The 19,145-nt window shown below is 46.0% G+C and overlaps 1 protein-coding gene across 1 annotated transcript in view; it reads left to right on the forward strand.

Annotated features, from left to right (window-relative positions):
- The window catches only part of nme9 (NME/NM23 family member 9), a 149,412-nt gene that overhangs the window by 42,263 nt on the left and 88,004 nt on the right, over positions 1-19,145 (forward strand). The window contains exons 13-14 of the mRNA XM_070873791.1: positions 1,809-1,953; positions 14,676-14,914. Coding sequence (XP_070729892.1) covers positions 1,809-1,953; positions 14,676-14,914 — 384 coding nt within the window. The remainder of the gene's footprint in view (positions 1-1,808; positions 1,954-14,675; positions 14,915-19,145) is intronic.

A 19,145-nucleotide genomic window follows, 5' to 3' on the forward strand; every position in this document is an offset into this window, starting at 1 on the left:
GGCCAGTATTTATTGCCCATCCCTAATTGTCCTTGAGAAGGTGGTGATGGCCCCCTTCTTGAACCAATGCAGTCCATGTGGTGGAAGTACTCCCTTAGTGTTGTTAGGGAGGGAGTTCCAGTATCTTGCTACAGCGGTGATGAAGGAACAGCGATATATTTCCAAGTCAGGATGGTGTGTAACTTGGAGGGGAACTTTCAGGTGATGGTGTTCCCATGCGTCTGCTGCCTTTGTCCTTCTAAGTGTTAGAGGTCACGGGTTTTGGAGGTGCTGCTGAAGAAGTCTTGGCGAGTTACTGCAGTGCATCTTGTAGATGGTACACACTGCAGCCACGGTACGCTGGTAGTGGAGGGAATGAATGTTTAAAATGGTGGATGGTTTGCCAATCAAGCGGGCTACTTTGTACGAGATGGTGTTGAGCTTCATCAGTGTTGTTGGAGCTGCACTCATCCAGGCAAGTGGCGAGTATTCCATCACACTCTTGACTTGTGCCTTGTAGAAGGTGGAAAGGCCTTGGGGAGTCAAGAGGTACTCTTGGCCCAGCAGGCTGAGCAGTCCTCGGCCTGTGAGCACCATTGGAGCAGGCCGGGAAATGGAAGGAGCAGTGTGATGGCATACCACTCCAGGGAGCAGCACGTGCTGGAGCAGGAGAGTACCGGCAGTGAAGAGGGACATCACCAAGATCCAGGTCGGTGATTGGAACGTGGGCAGGTACAGCAGGAGCGGCGAGGCCGAGGCGAAGGAGAGGCAAGAGATTGTAGAGGGATGTGATCGGGGCCCAGGAGAGGCGTGAGTTTGGGGCCCAGAAGAGGCGAGGGCCCAGGGGCAGTACGGGCCAGCCCACACTGCGATATGTGTGCGCATTCGGTCCGTGCAGCAGAGCTGGTCTCCAGTTAGTCTTGGGTAATCCTTGCCACTGGACCAAGACCTAGCTCTGTCAAGCCCGTGTGGTGGCTGGTGTGCAACAGCCACCACACGTTAAAAAAATCCACACACAGGCATCTTCCACCCTTCAAGATTTAGTTTGGGACCTGGAATATTAGGTTCTTTATTGAAACACCTGTGAATTTTTTGACGTGGAAACAAGTCATCCTCGATTCGAGGGACTGCCTATGATGATGATGATGAGGATGATGACCAACTGAGCCAGGGCTGAAAGCGCAAAGGTGGGCTATGACAAATCTATGGAGGAAATAGTAAACAAGGATGAGGATTTTTACAAAAGCAAAATACTGCGGATGCTGGAAATCTGAAATAAAACAGAAAATGCTGGAAATACTTAGCAAGTCAGACAGCATCTGTGGAGAGAGAAACAGAGTTAACGTTTCAGGTCGGTGACCTTTCGTCAGAATTGGAAAAAGTTAGAGATGTATCAGATTTTAAACAGGTGCGGGGACAGGGAAAGGGGGGGAGGGGATGAAAGAACAGGATTTTTAGTTCAGTGCATTACAGATTGTCATTGTTGAATCAACTGATATCCTAGAGTTTTTACTCTATTATGTTTACCTCGTTTTTAAATACCTCCAAACAGTTGAAACATTTTATTGAGATAATGCATTTGGGAAATTTACCTGAGCTTGTTAATGAAAGCTTTAAAAATAGTGCTCAGAGTAACCTACCCTAAAGGACCAAAATGCAACTTTAGTGTTTTCCCATCTTTGAGATTCTGGTTTCTTAATCCACACAAACACCATTTTGATATTTCATTTCCTCCCACCAGCTATTCTTGCAGCCTTTCAGATTAAAATAGACCCAGCTTTTGCTGACGTGCTAAACATTTTCTGTGCATTTGCTTTGGATTTTGGCAGAAGAGATTGTACAGAAGATTGAAGAAAAAGGCTTTGTTATATCACAGATGGACGAAAAAACACTAAATAGGGAGATGGCAGAAGAGTTCTACAAGGATCACAAGGACAAACCATTCTTTGACCAACTGGTTGACTACATGTCTGAGTAAGTGTTATGGTTCTGTTAACTTCAATATTTCCTGATTCTATCTAGATTTAATAGAGGTGTTCAAAATTATGAAGGGTTTTGATAGAGTAAATACAGAGAAACTGTTTCCACTGTTAAGAGGGTCAGTAACCAGAGGGCACAGATTTAAGATAATTGGTAAAAGAACTAGAGGCGAGATGGGGAGAATTTGTTTTATGCAGCAAGTTGTTATGATCCGGAATGCACTGCCTGAAAGGGTGCTGGGAACAAATTAAATAGTACCTTTTAAATGAGAATTGGATAACTGCTCGAAAAGGGAAAAAAGAAAGGCTGTGGGGAAACGGTAAGAGAGTGGGACTAATTGGATAGCTCTTTCAAAGAGACGGCACAGCACAATGGGCCAAATGGCCTCCTTCTGTGCTGCATGATTCTATCGTCATCACATAGTGCCTCAGGCAGGCAACTTGCTGCTGGAGCCAATTCGAGCTTCAGTTATATCTTACTTGGTCTCCAAAGGTGAACCCAGCAACAGAATCCCATGGGCACATTGCAAATGTAGAATTATATGCAGTACTGAGAAAACCGTTTAAGCTTTTGGCTTCTAGCCTTGCAGTAAACAGTCAAGTCATCCAAAGGAAACTAATTTGGAGCCAAGCTGTAAATGTGGTAGGCAACAAAAAGTAATAGATAGTTACGGTCAAAAGGATAGGTAAAATTAAACTATGATTTTATTGAACATTATTTTTGCTTATTTCTGTTGGTTCTCTTTTTGACCATATAAACTATGTTCTCTGACACTATAAAATTATATAAATAGCAGCAAAGAAGGAGCCCGTTGAGCCACTGTGCTTGAGTTGGCTTCAGCTCCAACTGAAACTATTTACTTCATTCCCATTTGCCTGTCCTTTCCCCATATCCTTTAATATTTTTCACACAACCGCGGGGAGAGGAAGTCAACTTAAAATAGCTATTATGAAGGTTTTTTTTTACTCAAAGGATGATAAACATTTGGAATAATCTGCCAGATAGCGTTCGTAGAGGCAAAGATATTATTGAATGTTCAAAATGCAATTGGATGTGGGTATTAGAGAGAGAAGCTTGATGGGACAATGTTTTTTTCTTGTCCTTGATTATTCTTATGTTAAAAATTGGTTCTTGAGATGTAGGTGATGCTTACAAGGCAGCATTTAATGTCTGTCCCTAGTCTCTTTCAGATCATTCAGAGCCAACCTCATTGTAATTTATTTGCTTCATGGGTTCTTTGCTTAAGAATTCATAGCAACACATTGCTGTTAAGAACTAGTTGGTTTATTAACAAAGGTTTAACAACCAAACTACACATTACCGGTTCATCCACCAGGCTCACAACTGCATACCTGATTGACTAGGGTTTTATTGAGTCTTATGAACATCACATGATTGGCTTAGCCACTCACAATGCTGTGAGCATGCTCACAGGTGCATACATTACACACATAGGGCTCAGTTTTCCCTGCTATTTTGGCGCCGCCGTTTTTTTGGGTGTATTTTTTTTCCAAGTTTCCCCCTGCGATCTGCGCCAACGTAACTGACTTTTTTTGGCCAGTTTTTTTTAATGTCATCATTCCCTCATGTCTGCGCCGGTTTTTTCAATTGTTCGCAGTTTGGCCAACATTTTTTTCTCTTAGGTCGGTGTATCTGGCCACTCCTGAAAAACCCTCTGGTGAGTTAAGAAAACCAGTGCACATTCACAAACCTGCACTGAAAGATGCCATTGATTTTAAATCAAAGATTTTGGAGGGAGTCAAGAACACTGTCAAAATCAATAATAAAGTTCTACTTTTTTTTAACCTGTCAATGTAGAAGTGTAAATTTGTTGGATTTCAGAAGTTCTCTCATTTTTTAACTTACTCACATGCCACCAGCAATCATTTTGAAGCAGGGCTGGAGGGTCGTAGGTTTGGCCGGCAAAATCGGCCCCGCGCCCAGACACAGGGGTTCGGGGCTCGGCTACGAAATAAGCCGTCGGGGGGGGGCAGGGGCGGTGGGGTTGGTGGGGCGGAGGAGAGAGAGAGCGAGGTGCCGATCAGAAGGCGTGGAGTCCGGGGAGGGAAAGGGAGAGAGAGAAATCACAAGACTCCAATCAAGGGTTGGGGGGGGGGGAGGTGACAGAGAGAAGTCAGAAGACCATTGAGTGTGGTCCAACCATACAGACGTGGAGCGATACAACTTCGAACCTGTGCTGCCTGCTTTCCTGCCATTTTGAGCTTCTTTCAAAGGTTAAATTTAAGTTTGGGGGCAATACTGACAATGCCATAACTTGTGTGAGCCTTCTGCATCATGGTGCTACTTGGGAGACAATTGATTTGACTTCATCACATCAGGAACATCATAGCCCGAAGGGTGCTGGGCAGGAGGCCTTACCCATCTCGGGTATATCGAGACAGGCTTTCGTACCTCCACCTGAGTGATGCAGACTGGGTCAGAAGGCTGTGTTTCCGCAAAGAAGTTGTAAGTGAGATCTGTGAGTTGGTCAAAGCAGACCTGCAACCTAGAAGCGTCAGGAGTATTGCTTTGTCAGTTGAAGTGAAGGTTACAGCTGCACTTTCAGTTTATGCCTCTGGATCATTTCAAGCTACAACTGGGGATGTGTGCGCCATCTCTCAACATGCTGCACATGTCTGCATTCACCAGATCATGGCTGCACTATACGCGCGTAGGAATTACTTCATAAAGTTCCCCATGACCGCCCAAGCAATCTATGACAGGGCTGTGGGCTTCTCCAGGATTGCTGGCTTCCCAAAGGTACAGGGCTGCATTGATTGTACCCACATCACCTTGCGAGCACCTTTGAAGGATTCCGAGATGTACAGGAACAGAAAAGGCTTCCACTCCATTAATGTGCAGCTCATGTGTGACGATATGCGTCATATCATGTCAGTTGATGCAAGATACCCTGGCAGCACCCATGTTGCATTCATCCTACGTGACAGCTTTATATCTGCCTTGTTTCAGCAGCAGAAGCCAGAAGGGCAGAGCTGGCTACTGGGAGACAAAGGGTACGGCCTCGCCACCTGGCTCATGACGCCCCTGCACGTAACCCGGACGGAAGCTGACTGTCAATACAACATGTCGTACATTACGATGTGCAGCATCATTGAGAGGACCATTGGCATATTGAAACAGTGATTCCGTTGTCTAGACCGTTCCGGAGGCTACTTGCTGTACTCCCCTGAGAGTGTCGGTCAGTTCACTGTTGTGTGCTGCATGCTGCATAACTTAGCCAGTTTCTTAAGCGATAAGGGGTTCTGGGGAGTGGGCAGGGAAGTGCAGCACCTGGTAGTGGAAGACCCACCTGCGGTGAGAGTGGCTGATGTTAATGATGTGGAAGATGTAGGTGATGAGCAGGAGGAGGAGGAGGAGGAGGACGACGAGGATGAGGAAGCCATGCAAGTGCCTGAGGCTCGAGCACGATGGCAGAGGAGGGCAGGCCATCGTGCTCCTTTAACGATTGCTTGAGCCTTGTGTCAACAGCTCATCTGTGAACACTTTACTGATGCCTGAGGACTCAGCGACAACTATTCCACATGGACATGTTTATTGTTAGGAGCTGTTCCGTAATGTTGTGTTGTGTTAATGGAACATGATTTAGTTTTAATGTAAAATATATTTTATTCAAAAGTTTACAATGTACCTAACGTTACTTTAATAAAATGATTCTTGTATCAAACTTTACTTTAATATCACTCTTTAAGATCACTTAAAAAATTTAAGATCACTTATAAACTTGTAAATTTACATAGCTTACAAAAAACTTTTAATTTGAGAACAGTTACAACAGTAACAATAATAATAACAACAACAACAACAGCAGCAAAGAAAGGCTGCACCCATCTCTCATCCCCCTTAGCCTAAGACCACCCGCTGTGTTTGGTTTTTGACTCTCTGCCTCCCCTGCCCACAGACGGTGGCACAGTATTTCTGGGCTTGTTACCAAGTTTATTCTTTCTAACATCTCGGGTACTGTGCATCTCTTGAGGGTGGGGGGCATCGGCGTCAGGCGGGAAGTTGGAGGGCCCGGCTTTGGGCTCTTCCGAGACTGCTGTGGGGATTGGAGTGGGAGTGTCAGTTGATTCTGTCAATGGACACAGGGTCTGGGCGTGTTCCCTTATTGCAGCAGCTAACTCCAACATGCCGTCCCTCATGCGCCCTGACAGTGTCTCAACGACCTGCAACATTCCCTCCGTCATGTTGAGCAAAACTGTCTGAACCATCTGCAACATTCCCTCCCTCATGGTCAGTGACGTGGTTTGCACTACCTCTGACATTCCCTCCCTCATGGCCACTATTCCCTCACTTATGGTCCTGGATATTGTCCCCATTTCTCGTGTCATTGCTGTTACTTCTCCCGACAATCTCGCTACCTCATCACTCACCCCACTGCTGGCGTCCAGGAGTGATTGGGTAATGCTCTCCACACTCAATGAATCGTCTGAACCACGTCTGTTAGATCCTGCACCTCAGGAGAGCGCAGTCGAGCTCTCCCTCCCCTCCTCCCCACGGGTGTGCCTCGCTGCACCCCACCACTGGGACCCGCAACCTCGAAAGGTGTGAAACCATGGAATGTCCCACCAACACACAAACCACTAGTCACGGAAAGGGCTGTCACCTCCATGAGCAGCACCTCCTCCAAAGTCAGTGTAACAATGGGCGCTTCATCCAGCTCCATCCCCTCCCCCTCACCCCCATGTTCTTGATCTGGAGGGTTGGATTGGAAAATGTTCTCCTCTTCAGGCTGATCCTCATCTGAATCTTCTTCTACATTGTCAGGGTTGGCCTCAAGTTCTGCAAAAGATAACAGAACAGTAAAATAGTTAGCAGCAGAAGAGGGAGCAGGTTGGGTGGCATGAGCAGGCTCACACATCGCAGGCCAGGCAGCAGGCTGATTTGAAATACCACGATGAATTTGCAGGACTTACCCTCTCCCTCGCGTGTGGGCTCAGTTTGTGCAGTACTGATTGTTATTTTTCAGGCAGGACCCATCAAAGCAGCGAAGCTCTCTTCCAAGGGTGTCAGTGACTGCAGATTTTCCGGGCCTCCTCCTGTTCGAGTTTTTTCCCTTTTATTATGTGCCACCTTCCTCTGCAAAGATGAAAATGCAACTTTTTAGAGAGGGTGTCTTTCTGTTGGGTGGGACATATACAGCTGGTCACAGTTACAATTGCAATTGCTATTCCATTGAATAAATGAAAATATTACTGACACTAACTACTTGACCAAGGTCCTGTCACTTTTTACACTGGCCTCCAGATCTTGTGGTGGTCACCACTGCGCAGTAATCTTCTGTAATCTTCTCCAGCTCCTGATGGACTGCGTTGCGGAATTGGAGCTGAGGGTGGATTCACTCTGGAGCATCCACGATGCTGAGAATGACGTGATTAGCATGTGGAGCGAGTTGGTCTTACCGCAGGTAAAGGGTCCACAGCCAGATAGGGAATGGAAGACCAACAGGAAGAACAGTGCAAGGAAGGTAGTGCAGGGGTCCCCTGCGGTCATCCCCCTGCAAAACAGATACACCGCTTTGAGTACTGTTGGGGGGGATGACTCATCAGGGGGGAGCAGCAGCAGCCAAGTTCAAGGCACCATGGCTGGCTCTGCTGCACAGGAGGGCAGGAAAAAGAATGGGAGAGCGATAATGATAGGGGATTCAATTGTAAGGGGAATAGATAGGTGTTTCTGCGGCCGCAACCAAGACTCCAGGATGGTATGTTGCCTCCCTGGTGCAAGGGTCAAGGATGTCTCGGAGCGGGTGCAGGACATTCTGAAAAGGGAGGGTGAACAGCCAGTTGTCGTGGTGCACATTGGTACCAACGATATCGGTAAAAAACGGGATGAGGTCCTAAGAGACGAATTTAAGGAGCTAGGAGCTAAATTAAAAAGTAGGACCTCAAAAGTAGTAATCTCAGGATTGCTACCAGTGCCACGTGCTAGTCAGATAGCTCAGATGAATACGTGGCTTGAGCAGTGGTGCAGCAGGGAGGGATTCAAATTCCTAGGCATTGGAACCGGTTCTGGGGGAGGTGGGACCAGTACAAACTGGACGGTCTGCACCTAGGCAGGACCGGAACCAATGTCCGAGGGGGAGTGTTTGCTAATGCTGTTGGGGAGGAGTTAAATTAATATGGCAGGGGGATGGAAACCAATGCAGGGAGACAGAGGGAAGCAAAATGGAGACAGAAACAAAAGACAGAAAGGAGATGAGTAAAAGGGGAGGGCAGAGAAACCCAAGGCAAAAAACAAAGCAAACCACTTTACAGCAAAATTCTAAAGGGTCAAAGTGTCTTCAAAAGGCAAGCCTGAAGGCTCTGTGCTTCAATGCGAGGAGTATTCGGAATAAGGTGGACGAATTAACTGTGCAGATAGCAGTTAACGGATACGATGTGGTAGGCATCACGGAGACATGACTCCAGGGTGACCAAGGCTGGGAACTCAACATCCAAGGTATTCAACATTTAGGAAAGATAGACTGAAAGGAAAAGGAGGCGGGGTGACGTTGCTGGTTAAAGAGGAAATTAATACAATTGTAAGGAAAGACATCAGCTTGGATGATGTGGAATCGGCATGGGTGGAGCTACGGAATACCAAGGGGCAGAAAACGCTAGTGGGAGTTGTGTACAGACCTCCAAACAGTAGTAGTGATGTTGGGGAGGGCATCAAACAGGAAATTAGGGGTGCATGCAATAAAGATGCAGCATTTATCATGGGTAACTTTAATATGCATATGATTGGGCAAACCAAACTGGAAACAATACGGTGGAGAAGGATTTCCTGGAGTGCATAAGGGATGGTTTTTTAGACCAATATGTCAAGGAACCAACTAGTGGGGAGGCCATTTTAGACTGGGTGTTGTGTAATGAGAGAGGATTAATTAGCAATCTCGTTGTGCAAGGCCCCTTGGGAAAAGTAAGCATAATATGGTGGAATTCTACATTAGGATGGAGAAGGAAACAGTTAATTCAGAAACCATGGTCCAGAACTTAAAGAAGGGTAACTTTGAAGGTATGAGGCGTGAATTGGCTAGGATAGATTGCCGAATGATACTTAAGGGGTTGACAGTGGATGGGCAATGGCAGACATTTAGAGACCGCATGGATGAACTACGACAATTGTACATCCCTGTCTGGCGTAAAAATAAAAAAGAGAAGGTGGCTCAACCGTGGCTATCAAGGAAAATCAGGGATAGTATTAAAGGAAGTGGCATACAAATTGGCCAGAAATAGCATAAAAAGTAATTTCATGTTTGATGCCCTCCCCAACATCACTTCTACTGTTTGGAGGTCTGTACACAATTCCCACTAACGTTTTTTGACCTTTGGTGTTCTGCAGCTCTACCCATATAGATTCCACATCATCCAAGCTAATGTTCTTCCTAACTACTGCATTAATCTCCTCTTTAATCAGCAATGCTACCCCAACTCCTTTTCCTTTTATTCTATCCTTCCTGAATGTTGAATACCCATGGATGTTGAGTTCCCAGCCCTGATCATCCTGGAGCCACGTCTCTGTAATCCCAATCACAGCATATCCGTTAACATCTATTTGCATAGTTAATTCATCCACCTTATTATGGATACTCCTTGCATTAAGACACAAAGCCTTCAGGCTTGTTTATTTAACACCCTTTGTCCTTTTAGAATTATGATGTAGTGTGGCCCTTTTTGTTTCTTGCCTTTGTTTACTCAGCCTTCCACTATTGCTTTTTACCTTTCTACCATCTGTTTCTGACTCCATATTACTTCGCCCTATCTTACTGCATAGGTTCCCATCCCCCTGCCATATTAGTTTAAACACTCCCGAACTGCATTAGCAAATGTTACCCCGAGGACATCAGTTCCAGTCCTGCCCAAGTGCAGACCGTCCCTTTTGTACAGGTCCCACTTCCCCCAGAACTGGTTCCAATGTCCCAGGGATTTGAATCCCTCCCTCTTGCACCCCTGCTCAATCCAGAGATTGCTACCTTTGAGGTCCTACTTTTTAATTTAACTCCTAGCTCCCTAAATTCAGCTTGTAGGACCTCTTCCGGCTTCTTACCTATATCGTTGGTACCCACATATACCACGACAACTGGCTGTTCACCCTCCCTCTCCAGAATGCTCTGCAGCCGCTCCGAGACATCCTTGACCCTTGCACCAGGAAGGCAACATACCATCCTGGAGTCTCGGTTGCTGCCGCAGAAACTCCTATCTATTCCCCTTACAATAGAGTCCCCTATCACTATAGCTCTCCCACTCTTTTTCCCACCCTTCTGTGCAGCAGAGCCAGGCACAGTGCCATGAATTTGGCTGCTGCTGCCCTCCCCTGATGAGTCATCCTCCTCAACAGTACCCAAAACAGTGTATCTGTTTTGCAGGGGGATGACCGCAGAGGACCCCTGGACTACCTTCCTTGCACTGCTCTTCCTGCTGGTCTTCCATTCCCTAGCTGGCTGTGGACCCTTCACCTGCGGTAAGACCAACTCGCTACACGTGCTACTCACGTCATTCTCAGCATCGTGGATGCTCCAGAGTAAATCCACCTTCCGCTCCAACTCCGCAACGCGGTCCGTCAGGAGCTGGAGGTGGATACACTTCCCGCACAAGTAATCGTCAGGGACACCGGAAGTGTCCCTGAGTTCCCACATGGTACAGGAGGAGCATATCATGTGACCGAGCTCTCCTGTCTCGGAAATCAGGGATAGTATTAAAGCCAAGGAAGTGGCATACAAATTGGCCAGAAGTAGCAGCGAACCCGGGGACTGGGATAAATTTAGAACTCAGCAGAGGAGGACAAAGGGTTTGATTAGGGCAGGGAAAATAGAGTACGAGAGGAAGCTTGCAGGGAACATTAAAATGGACTGCAAAAGCTTCTATAGATATGTAAAGAGAAAAAGGTTAGTAAAGACAAACGTAGGTCCCCTGCAGTCAGAATCGGGGAAGTTATAACTGGGAACAAAGAAATGGCAGACCAATTGAACAAGTACTTTGGTTCGGTATTCACTAAGGAGGACACAAACAACCTTCCGGATATAAAAGTGGTCAGAGGGTCTAGTAAGAAGGAGGAACTGAGGGAAATCATTATTAGTCCGGAAATTGTGTTGGGGAAATTGATGGGATTGAAGGCGGATAAATCCCCAGGGCCTGATAGTCTGCATCCCAGAGTACTCAAGGAGGTGGCCTTGGAAATAGCGGATGCATTGACAGTCATTTTCCAACATTCCATTGACTCTGGATCAGTTCCTATCGAGTGGAGGGTAGCCAATGTAACCCCACTTTTTAAAAAAGGAGGGAGAGAGAAAACAGCCTGACATCAGTAGTGGGTAAAATGATGGAATCAATTATTAAGGATGTCATAGCAGCGCATTTGGAAAGAGGTGACATGATAGGTCCAAGTCAGCATGGATTTGTGAAAGGGAAATCATGCTTGACAAATCTTCTGACATTTTTTGAGGATGTTTCCAGTAGAGTGGACAAGGGAGAACCAGTTGATGTGGTATATTTGGACTTTCAGAAGGCTTTCGACAAGGTCCCACACAAGAGATTAATGTGCAAAGTTAAAGCACATGGGATTGGGGGTAGTGTGCTGACGTGGATTGAGAACTGGTTGGCAGACAGGAAGCAAAGAGTAGGAGTAAATGGGTACTTTTCAGAATGGCAGGCAGTGACTAGTGGGGTACCGCAAGGTTCTGTGCTGGGGCCCCAGCTGTTTACATTGTACATTAATGATTTGGACGATGGGATTAAATGTAGTATCTCCAAATTTGCGGATGACACTAGGTTGAGTGGCAGTGTGAGCTGCGAGGAGGATGCTATGAGGCTGCAGAGTGACTTGGCTAGGTTAGGTGAGTGGGCAAATGCATGGCAGATGAAGTATAATGTGGATAAATGTGAGGTTATCCACTTTGGTGGTAAAAACAGAGAGACAGACTATTATTTGAATGGTGACAGATTAGGAAAAGGGGAGGTCCTACGAGACCTGGGTGTCATGGTACATCAGTCATTGAAGGTTGGCATGTAGGTACAGCAGGCGGTTAAGAAAGAAAATGGCATGTTGGCCTTCATAGCAAGGGGTTTGAGTACAGGAGGTGTTACTGCAGTTGTACAGGGCCTTGTTGAGGCCACACCTAGAGTATTGTGTACAGTTTTGGTCTCCTAACTTGAGGAAGGACATTCTTGCTATTGAGGGAGTGCAGCGAAGGTTCACCAGACTGATTCCCGGGATGGCGGGACTGACATATCAAGAAAGACTGGATCAACTGGGCTTGTATTCACTGGAGTTCAGAAGAATGAGAGGGGATCTCATCGAAACGTTTAAAATTCTGACGGGTTTAGGCAGGTTAGACGCAGGAAGAATGTTCCCAATGTTGGGGAAGTCCAGAACCAGGGGTCACAGTCTAAGGATAAGGGGTAAGCCATTTAGGACCGAGATGAAGAGACAATTCTTCACCCAAAGAGTGATGAACCTGTGGAATTCTCTACCACAGAAAGTAGTTGAGGCCAATTCACTAAATATATTCAAAAAGGAGTTAGATATAGTCCTTACTACTAGGGGGATCAAGGGGTATGGCGAGAAAGCAGGAATGGGGTACTGAAGTTGCATGTTCAGCCATGAACTCATTGAATGGCGGTGCAGGCTCGAAGGGCCGAATGGCCTACTCCTGCACCTATTTTCTATGTTTCTATGTTGCTATGGTTCCAGCGTTTCTTCATTTCTTTGGGTGAAACTTTTATGTGACCTCTGCTGATGTCCAGCTCCTGCCATCTGTTCTTAATCACATTAACTAGTGCTTCCACTTGTTCCTGTAAGAAATTCTTGGTCCTTGCACTGCGTTGCATCTTGTATTGCACCAGCTGTGATTTTCCCAATGCTCTCACACAGCATCCTTCTCACACACACAATTGGCTTTTTAAAAATGGCCGATTGCCAAAACCGAGCTGTACTGAGCATGCGGGTCCATTGGAATGAAGTAAAAAACATAACTTTTTTTCCCCGCGCATGCGACTTCGTTTTTTGGCGCTGACAGCAGGCTCCACCCCCTGAATTACACGTTGGGGAAATTTTGGCAAAATATTTCTGCCGCATTTCTGGCCTAGTGAAATGGGTGTAACTCTGGCAATACGCCTGAAAACAAGCTTGGGGAAAATTGAGCCCATTGTGTGAATTGAAATCCCATGCAGGCCAAACTGGTGTGGCAATTTCTTTCCCTGAAGAACATGAGTGAACCAGCTGGCTTTTTACAATTTAAAAGCTTTCATGGTCATTTTCTCCGGTACTTGTCCACAGATTATCTGATTTAATTAATTACATTTCATAAGCTGAAGTGGTGGGGTTTGAAATCATAGTCCAGTCTCATAACCCAACACTAATGTAACCATACTTTGATAGATTCTGTGATTCTTACAGTGCAAAGGAGATCAATCAACATCAGAGGACATCACAATTTAACCCCAGTGCTTCATCTGTGTTTGTGCGTGTGTGCATGATTGGATATGAATTGAATTCCTTCTCACTGTTCAACAATTGCTCCAAGGCATTCAACTTATTGTGTCACATAATATCTATTGACAGAAAAAGGAATCAAAGGGAATGCCAACATTGGTCTTAATGTTAGCTGGCTTTGCTGGTACTTCCTTTCATTTTGGAGTCAAGTTTGTTTGCAATTTTTTTTCTTGGAATGACTCACTGCCCATCACACTGTCCCCAGTTCTGGGTAGTCACATGCATACAAATGATTTGCTTTCCTTTAAAAACAACACGACCAAAGACAAGGAAAGGTGGCAGGTTTGATCTCAGCTATGGCAGCAGTAAGAACAAGGATTAGCCTCAGGGAAGGGACAGATTGTCCAGGGTTCCTGCTCCTGTTTAATGACCCCAGCTTTAAGTTACTGTTTGTGGACATTGAGCAAGGAGATGTTGATACTTGGTTGTGATGCATTTCGCAATCAAACAGTACACAATCCCTGTGCCTGAATAGTGAGGCCCGAGGCACCACTGATATTGGGCCTTGGGCCTCATTTACATCAAGCCGGCGAGCTGACAAGAACAACAGGCAGCTTGCAGACGAGGCACGATTAAAGATTAAGCCAATGTTGGCATTATATAATTCCTCAGGTAAGCAGGGGTGGGGATGGCCCAGGAGTAGAGGGCAAAATTGGAAGGGAGAGGGGGTGACCGGGAAGGGGAGATGACTGGGTTGAGAGGTAACGATGGCAATCAGTGGCGGGGGAGATAATGGCGGCGATCAGTAACTGGGTAGAGGTGGCTGGCAGTGGCTTGCGTTCTTTGAATGTGAGGTCTGGAAAGGCCTCCTGCTCCTCCCAATTCCACATTCAGATAAGTATTAAAAAAACTTAGATAATTGGTTCCGACCTATGGACTGTCTGTTAGACTGCATGTAGACCTGGTCTTCCGGTTGCCTCATGGGAAACCGTCTGCCTCAGAGCAAGCCAATCGTGCAGGAGGGCCTCCAACAGGCACTGCACAGTGATATTTTGGTCTTTCCCAATATGGTGGACAGTTCCAGCTCTTAATGAGCATGTGCTTACTGTCCGCCATATTGGAGACTCAGGAGGTCGTTTGGTGAAAAGCGAGCACTGTGCGGCTAAAGTTCTAGGCTACTTTCTGTTTGTTTAGTTCAGGTAAGAAATCATCCTCCTTTCTGAAAGATAGACTAAAGCTTGTTTTACACTAACAATAGATTTCTATCCTTTTTCCACCTTCTGCAGAGGTCCCTCATTGATGATGATTCTGAGTAAAGAGAATGCAGTGGAAGAGTGGAGAAATTTAATGGGCCCCACAGATCCCGAGGAAGCCAAGCAAACAGCACCAGACTCTCTACGAGCCAAGTTTGCAAAGAACATCTTGCGGAATGCCTTGCATGGTTCTTCTGATCAGATCCAAGCTATGGAAAAGATCCAGTTTGTATTTGGGGACATAAATATAGGAGCAGATGGCATTGTCCAAGGTAAGGATCAATGTATGGTTATAATGTGGATCAGTGTCATAGGGATCTGCTTAATCTTGTGTGCATGACTTTATCAAGCTTTACCATTTTTGTGTAAAATTAATTCAAATTTGAAAGGGAAATCTGGTCATCTGATAGATGGTCCACTTCTCACTTTAAGCCTCCACCTGTCTTTCCATCGCAAACCTTCTTGCTTTTTTCTGTTTGACACTATGGTCAGTGATTCTCTGAACTTTTATCTCTCGTCTCTTCAAATAAGCCACACTCTTGCTCATTCATACTGAAATCAAAAGGCATCATACAATTCCCACTCTAATTCATTCTTTCCCAGCATCCCAAAGCTGTGATAACTCGTTACATACTTCACGATGTCCTTGCTTCTACTACTTTTAGCCTTTAAAAACCCAAGCTTGAGGTCACCTAGTTCCTGATTTTCCTTGATTTCTTTCTTTATTTTTTTCAACTTTGGTGGTGTGCTGCCTCGTGCCGTGGCCCTTCAGCTTAGTTTCTCAATGTAAAAAAAAGACATAAAATACCTGAGAATTCAAGATCCTGCTATTCTCACACTGCCAGACGTTGTACCAATTTATTTACAATTGTTTCCTCCTCAGATATATGTCCATCAGAATCTTTGGAAGGGAGCAGTTTGTTTCTTTCCCTTCACATTGATGGGTGTGCTAGCTTTGGGTCGCTGTTGTATTTCCTGCAAAAGAACTTGAATAGAACCTATTCAAAATGTTGGGATTCATTTCCAATGCAGCCAACTTTTATCGTGGATTTTGTGTTCATCAAGATGATAGATGTCAGTGCTTTTCCATTTGGGGCACATAATGTTATTATTAGCAAATCTACATCTATGATGGCATTGTTAGATACAGAGTAAAGTCCCCTCTACTCTGTCTCAACAATGTGTCTGAGACCCAACCTTAGCACACCATTGCACCAATGTGACATTTATCCATCTCGCAGGACAGTTATCCCATTGCTCCTTGGATTCAGTGGCAATTTGTGAAAATTAGAGGGAATTTTGTGCTGTGAGCCCATACCCGTGAGGAACTGGGTTGAACCTGTCGAAACTCATTTTCCACAAGACCCCTTCCTGCCAATCAACAAACAACACTTTCATTTCAATCAAGGACTCAGAGTTGCAAGATATTTCTATGGTGGGTCTTTGGGAGGCAAGTACAACAAATCAAAACCATCCACAACTTTGAATATCAGCCAAGACTTGGATTGGAGCTTGAGATCAAGACAGTGCCATCAAAGTCAGATTGCTGTATTGGTTTAATTGTTACCCAAAAGAGCATTGGGTGATTGAGCTAATACTTTGCTTGTGGACTCTGTGCCAATTGCATAATACTTAATAGGGAGAAAGTGGGCTCTGTAGTGCCTGTTTTTCAGATACTAATCGGCCTCCTAGAGATTGAAAATACGGTCCTAGATGCGTGCGCAGCTAAGGACCGCCGGCAGCATCCAGAGTCAATAGATCATAATGTCAATTTGGCGCTAGCGCTGCCATTTTCGAACACGGTGGTCCAACCGATGCCCTTTTCTAATCTGCCACAGCTAAACATGTGTTCAACAGCCTGAAGGACCCCTAACAGTGCAAACTTAAAGGGATCATGAACCACTTACAGATTAGTTGCTGGATTTTTCCATTGGCTGCTGGTGCAATTCTAACTGTTTTTAGAGCTTTCCTATACTTGTCTAAAGTTTCAAGAGCTGGATTTTTGGCTAATTTGCGCCGCGTTTCGTGCCCTGGTGGGGCATTAAATGCTGTTTCTGGGCGTGATGCCAAGCATCCAGGATTTAGCGCCCGGCCAGAAGATTCGGCTATTGGTTTGCACTGCTGCAAAAACTTACCGCTCTGGTAAGCATTTTGAGCGTAATCGAAGAGCTCGCAGACGTATAGGGAGGAGGCTCTAGGGATTTACAGGGAACATTGCTCATACCTGCACATCTCTGAAGCGCAGTGCGTTAGAAGGCTGCACTTCCGAAAATAAGTGCTGACAAAGATACGCCAGCTCCTACAGGCAGACCTACAGCCTATCAGTGTCAACAGGACTGCGCTGCCCGTCGAGGTGAAGATGACTGTGGCGATGGCCTTCTATGCCTCCAGCTCCTTCCAGGCAGCAGCTGGGACATATGTAGCATCTCGCAGCACGCTGCACATTGCTGCATTCACCAGGTTACAAGGACACTGTACGCATGCAGAATGGACTTCATAAAGTTCCCAATGAGCAGGGACAGCCAGAATGAGAGGGCTCTAGGGTTTGGACAATTTGCAGGCTTCCCCAAGGTTCCAGGAGCCATTGACTGTACACATAACATAAGAACATAAAAAATAGGAGCAGGAGTAGGCCATATGGCCCCTTGAGCCTGCTCCGCCATTCAATACGATCATGGCTGATTGTCATCATGTCACATGTCGCCTTGCGAGCACCATTACACAATGCAGAGGTCTTCAGAAAGGGATACCACTCCCTAAACGTACAGCTGGTCTGCGACCACATGCAACGCATCTTCACGTGAATGCCCGCTATCCAGGGAGCGCACATGATGCTTTCATCTTGTGTACGAGCAGTGTGTCACGAATGTTTCAGCGACAAAGTCAAGGGGACAGAGGATATGGCCTGGCCACCTGGCTCATGACCCACCTCCGGAACCCCACCACCGAAGCTGAGCAGCATTATAATGAGAGCCATGCAGCCACCCATAACATCATTGAACAGACAAATGGCGTGCTCAAGCAACGCTTCCAATGCTTGAACCGCTCTGGAGGCAGCCTTCAATAATCCCTTCATCATGAGGGGACAGGCATTGCCAGTGGGGATTGCAGGAGGAGGAGGAGGAAGAGGAAGAGGAGCATGGCGAAGAACCCATTGCGGTGCCACCACAACCATAGGGGAGGTAGCATGGAGATGTGGCCGCAGCAAGAGCCTTACATCAGCAGCTCATCATTAATCGGTTTGCTTGAATGGGGAAGGTGGGGTTGCAGCGGTGACTCGCTACTCTCTGCCACCATGCCGGCTAATCGACACAGAATTCTGCAATGGCAAAGGTCAAACAAACATTTTTGTAAAGATGAATAATTAGCAATGTTGCCCCCCCTTCAAAAAAAAACAAACTAAACGATGGTGAAAGTAAATGTAAATAAACACAAAACTGCTTCCTGCAGTTAACAAAATGTACAAACTTGTGTCAGCCTTTAATGGCACTTAACCAAACAATTCCCTCTTCTTCCCATCAACCCCCTCCCCGCCTACCGCTCCTCCTCATTGAGGCCTCATAGAAACATAGAAAATAGGTGCAGGAGTAGGCCATTCGGCCCTTCGAGCCTGCACCACCATTTAATCTGATCATAGCTGATCTTGCAACTTCACTACCCCATTCCTGCTTTCTCTCCATACCCCTTGATCCCTTTAGCCATAAGGGCCACGTCTAACTCCCTTTTGAATATATCTAATGAACTGGCCTCAACAACTTTCTGTGGCAGAGAATTCCACAGGTTCACAATGCTCTGAGTGAAGAAGTTTCTCCTCATCTCGGTCCTAAATAACTTACCCCTTATCCTTAGACTGTGACCCCTGGTTCTGGACTTCCCCAACATCGGGAACATTCTTCCTGCATCTAACCTGACCAATCCTGTCAGAATTTTATGTTTCTATGAAATCCTCTCTCATTCGTTTAAATTGCAGTAACTATAAGCCGAGTCGATCCAGTCTTTCTTCATATGTCAGTCCTGCCATCCCGGGAATCAGTCTGGTGAACCTTCGCTGCACTCCCTCAATAGCAAGAATGTCCTTCCTCAGATTAGGAAACCAAAACTGTACACAATATTCAAGGTGTGGCTTCACCAAGGCCCTGTACAACTGCAGTAAGATCTCCCTGCTCCTATACTCAAATCTTCTCGCTATGAAGGCCAACATGCCATTTGCCGCCTTCACTGCCTGCTGTACCTGCATGCCAACTTTCAATGATGCACCATGACACCCAGGTCTCGTTGCACCTCCCCTTTTCCTAATCTGCAGCCATTCAGATAATATTCTGCCTTCCTGTTTTTGCCACCAAAGTGGATAACCTCACATTTATCTACATTATACTGCATCTGCCATGCATTTGCCCATTCACCGTACCTGCCCAAGTCACTCTGCAGCCTCTTAGCATCCTCCTCACAGCTCACACTGCCACCCAGCTTAGTGTCACCTGCCAACTTGGAGATATTACATTC

The sequence above is a fragment of the Pristiophorus japonicus genome, chromosome 3 (assembly GCF_044704955.1).
Source record: "Pristiophorus japonicus isolate sPriJap1 chromosome 3, sPriJap1.hap1, whole genome shotgun sequence".
Taxonomy (NCBI): Eukaryota; Metazoa; Chordata; class Chondrichthyes; family Pristiophoridae; genus Pristiophorus; species Pristiophorus japonicus.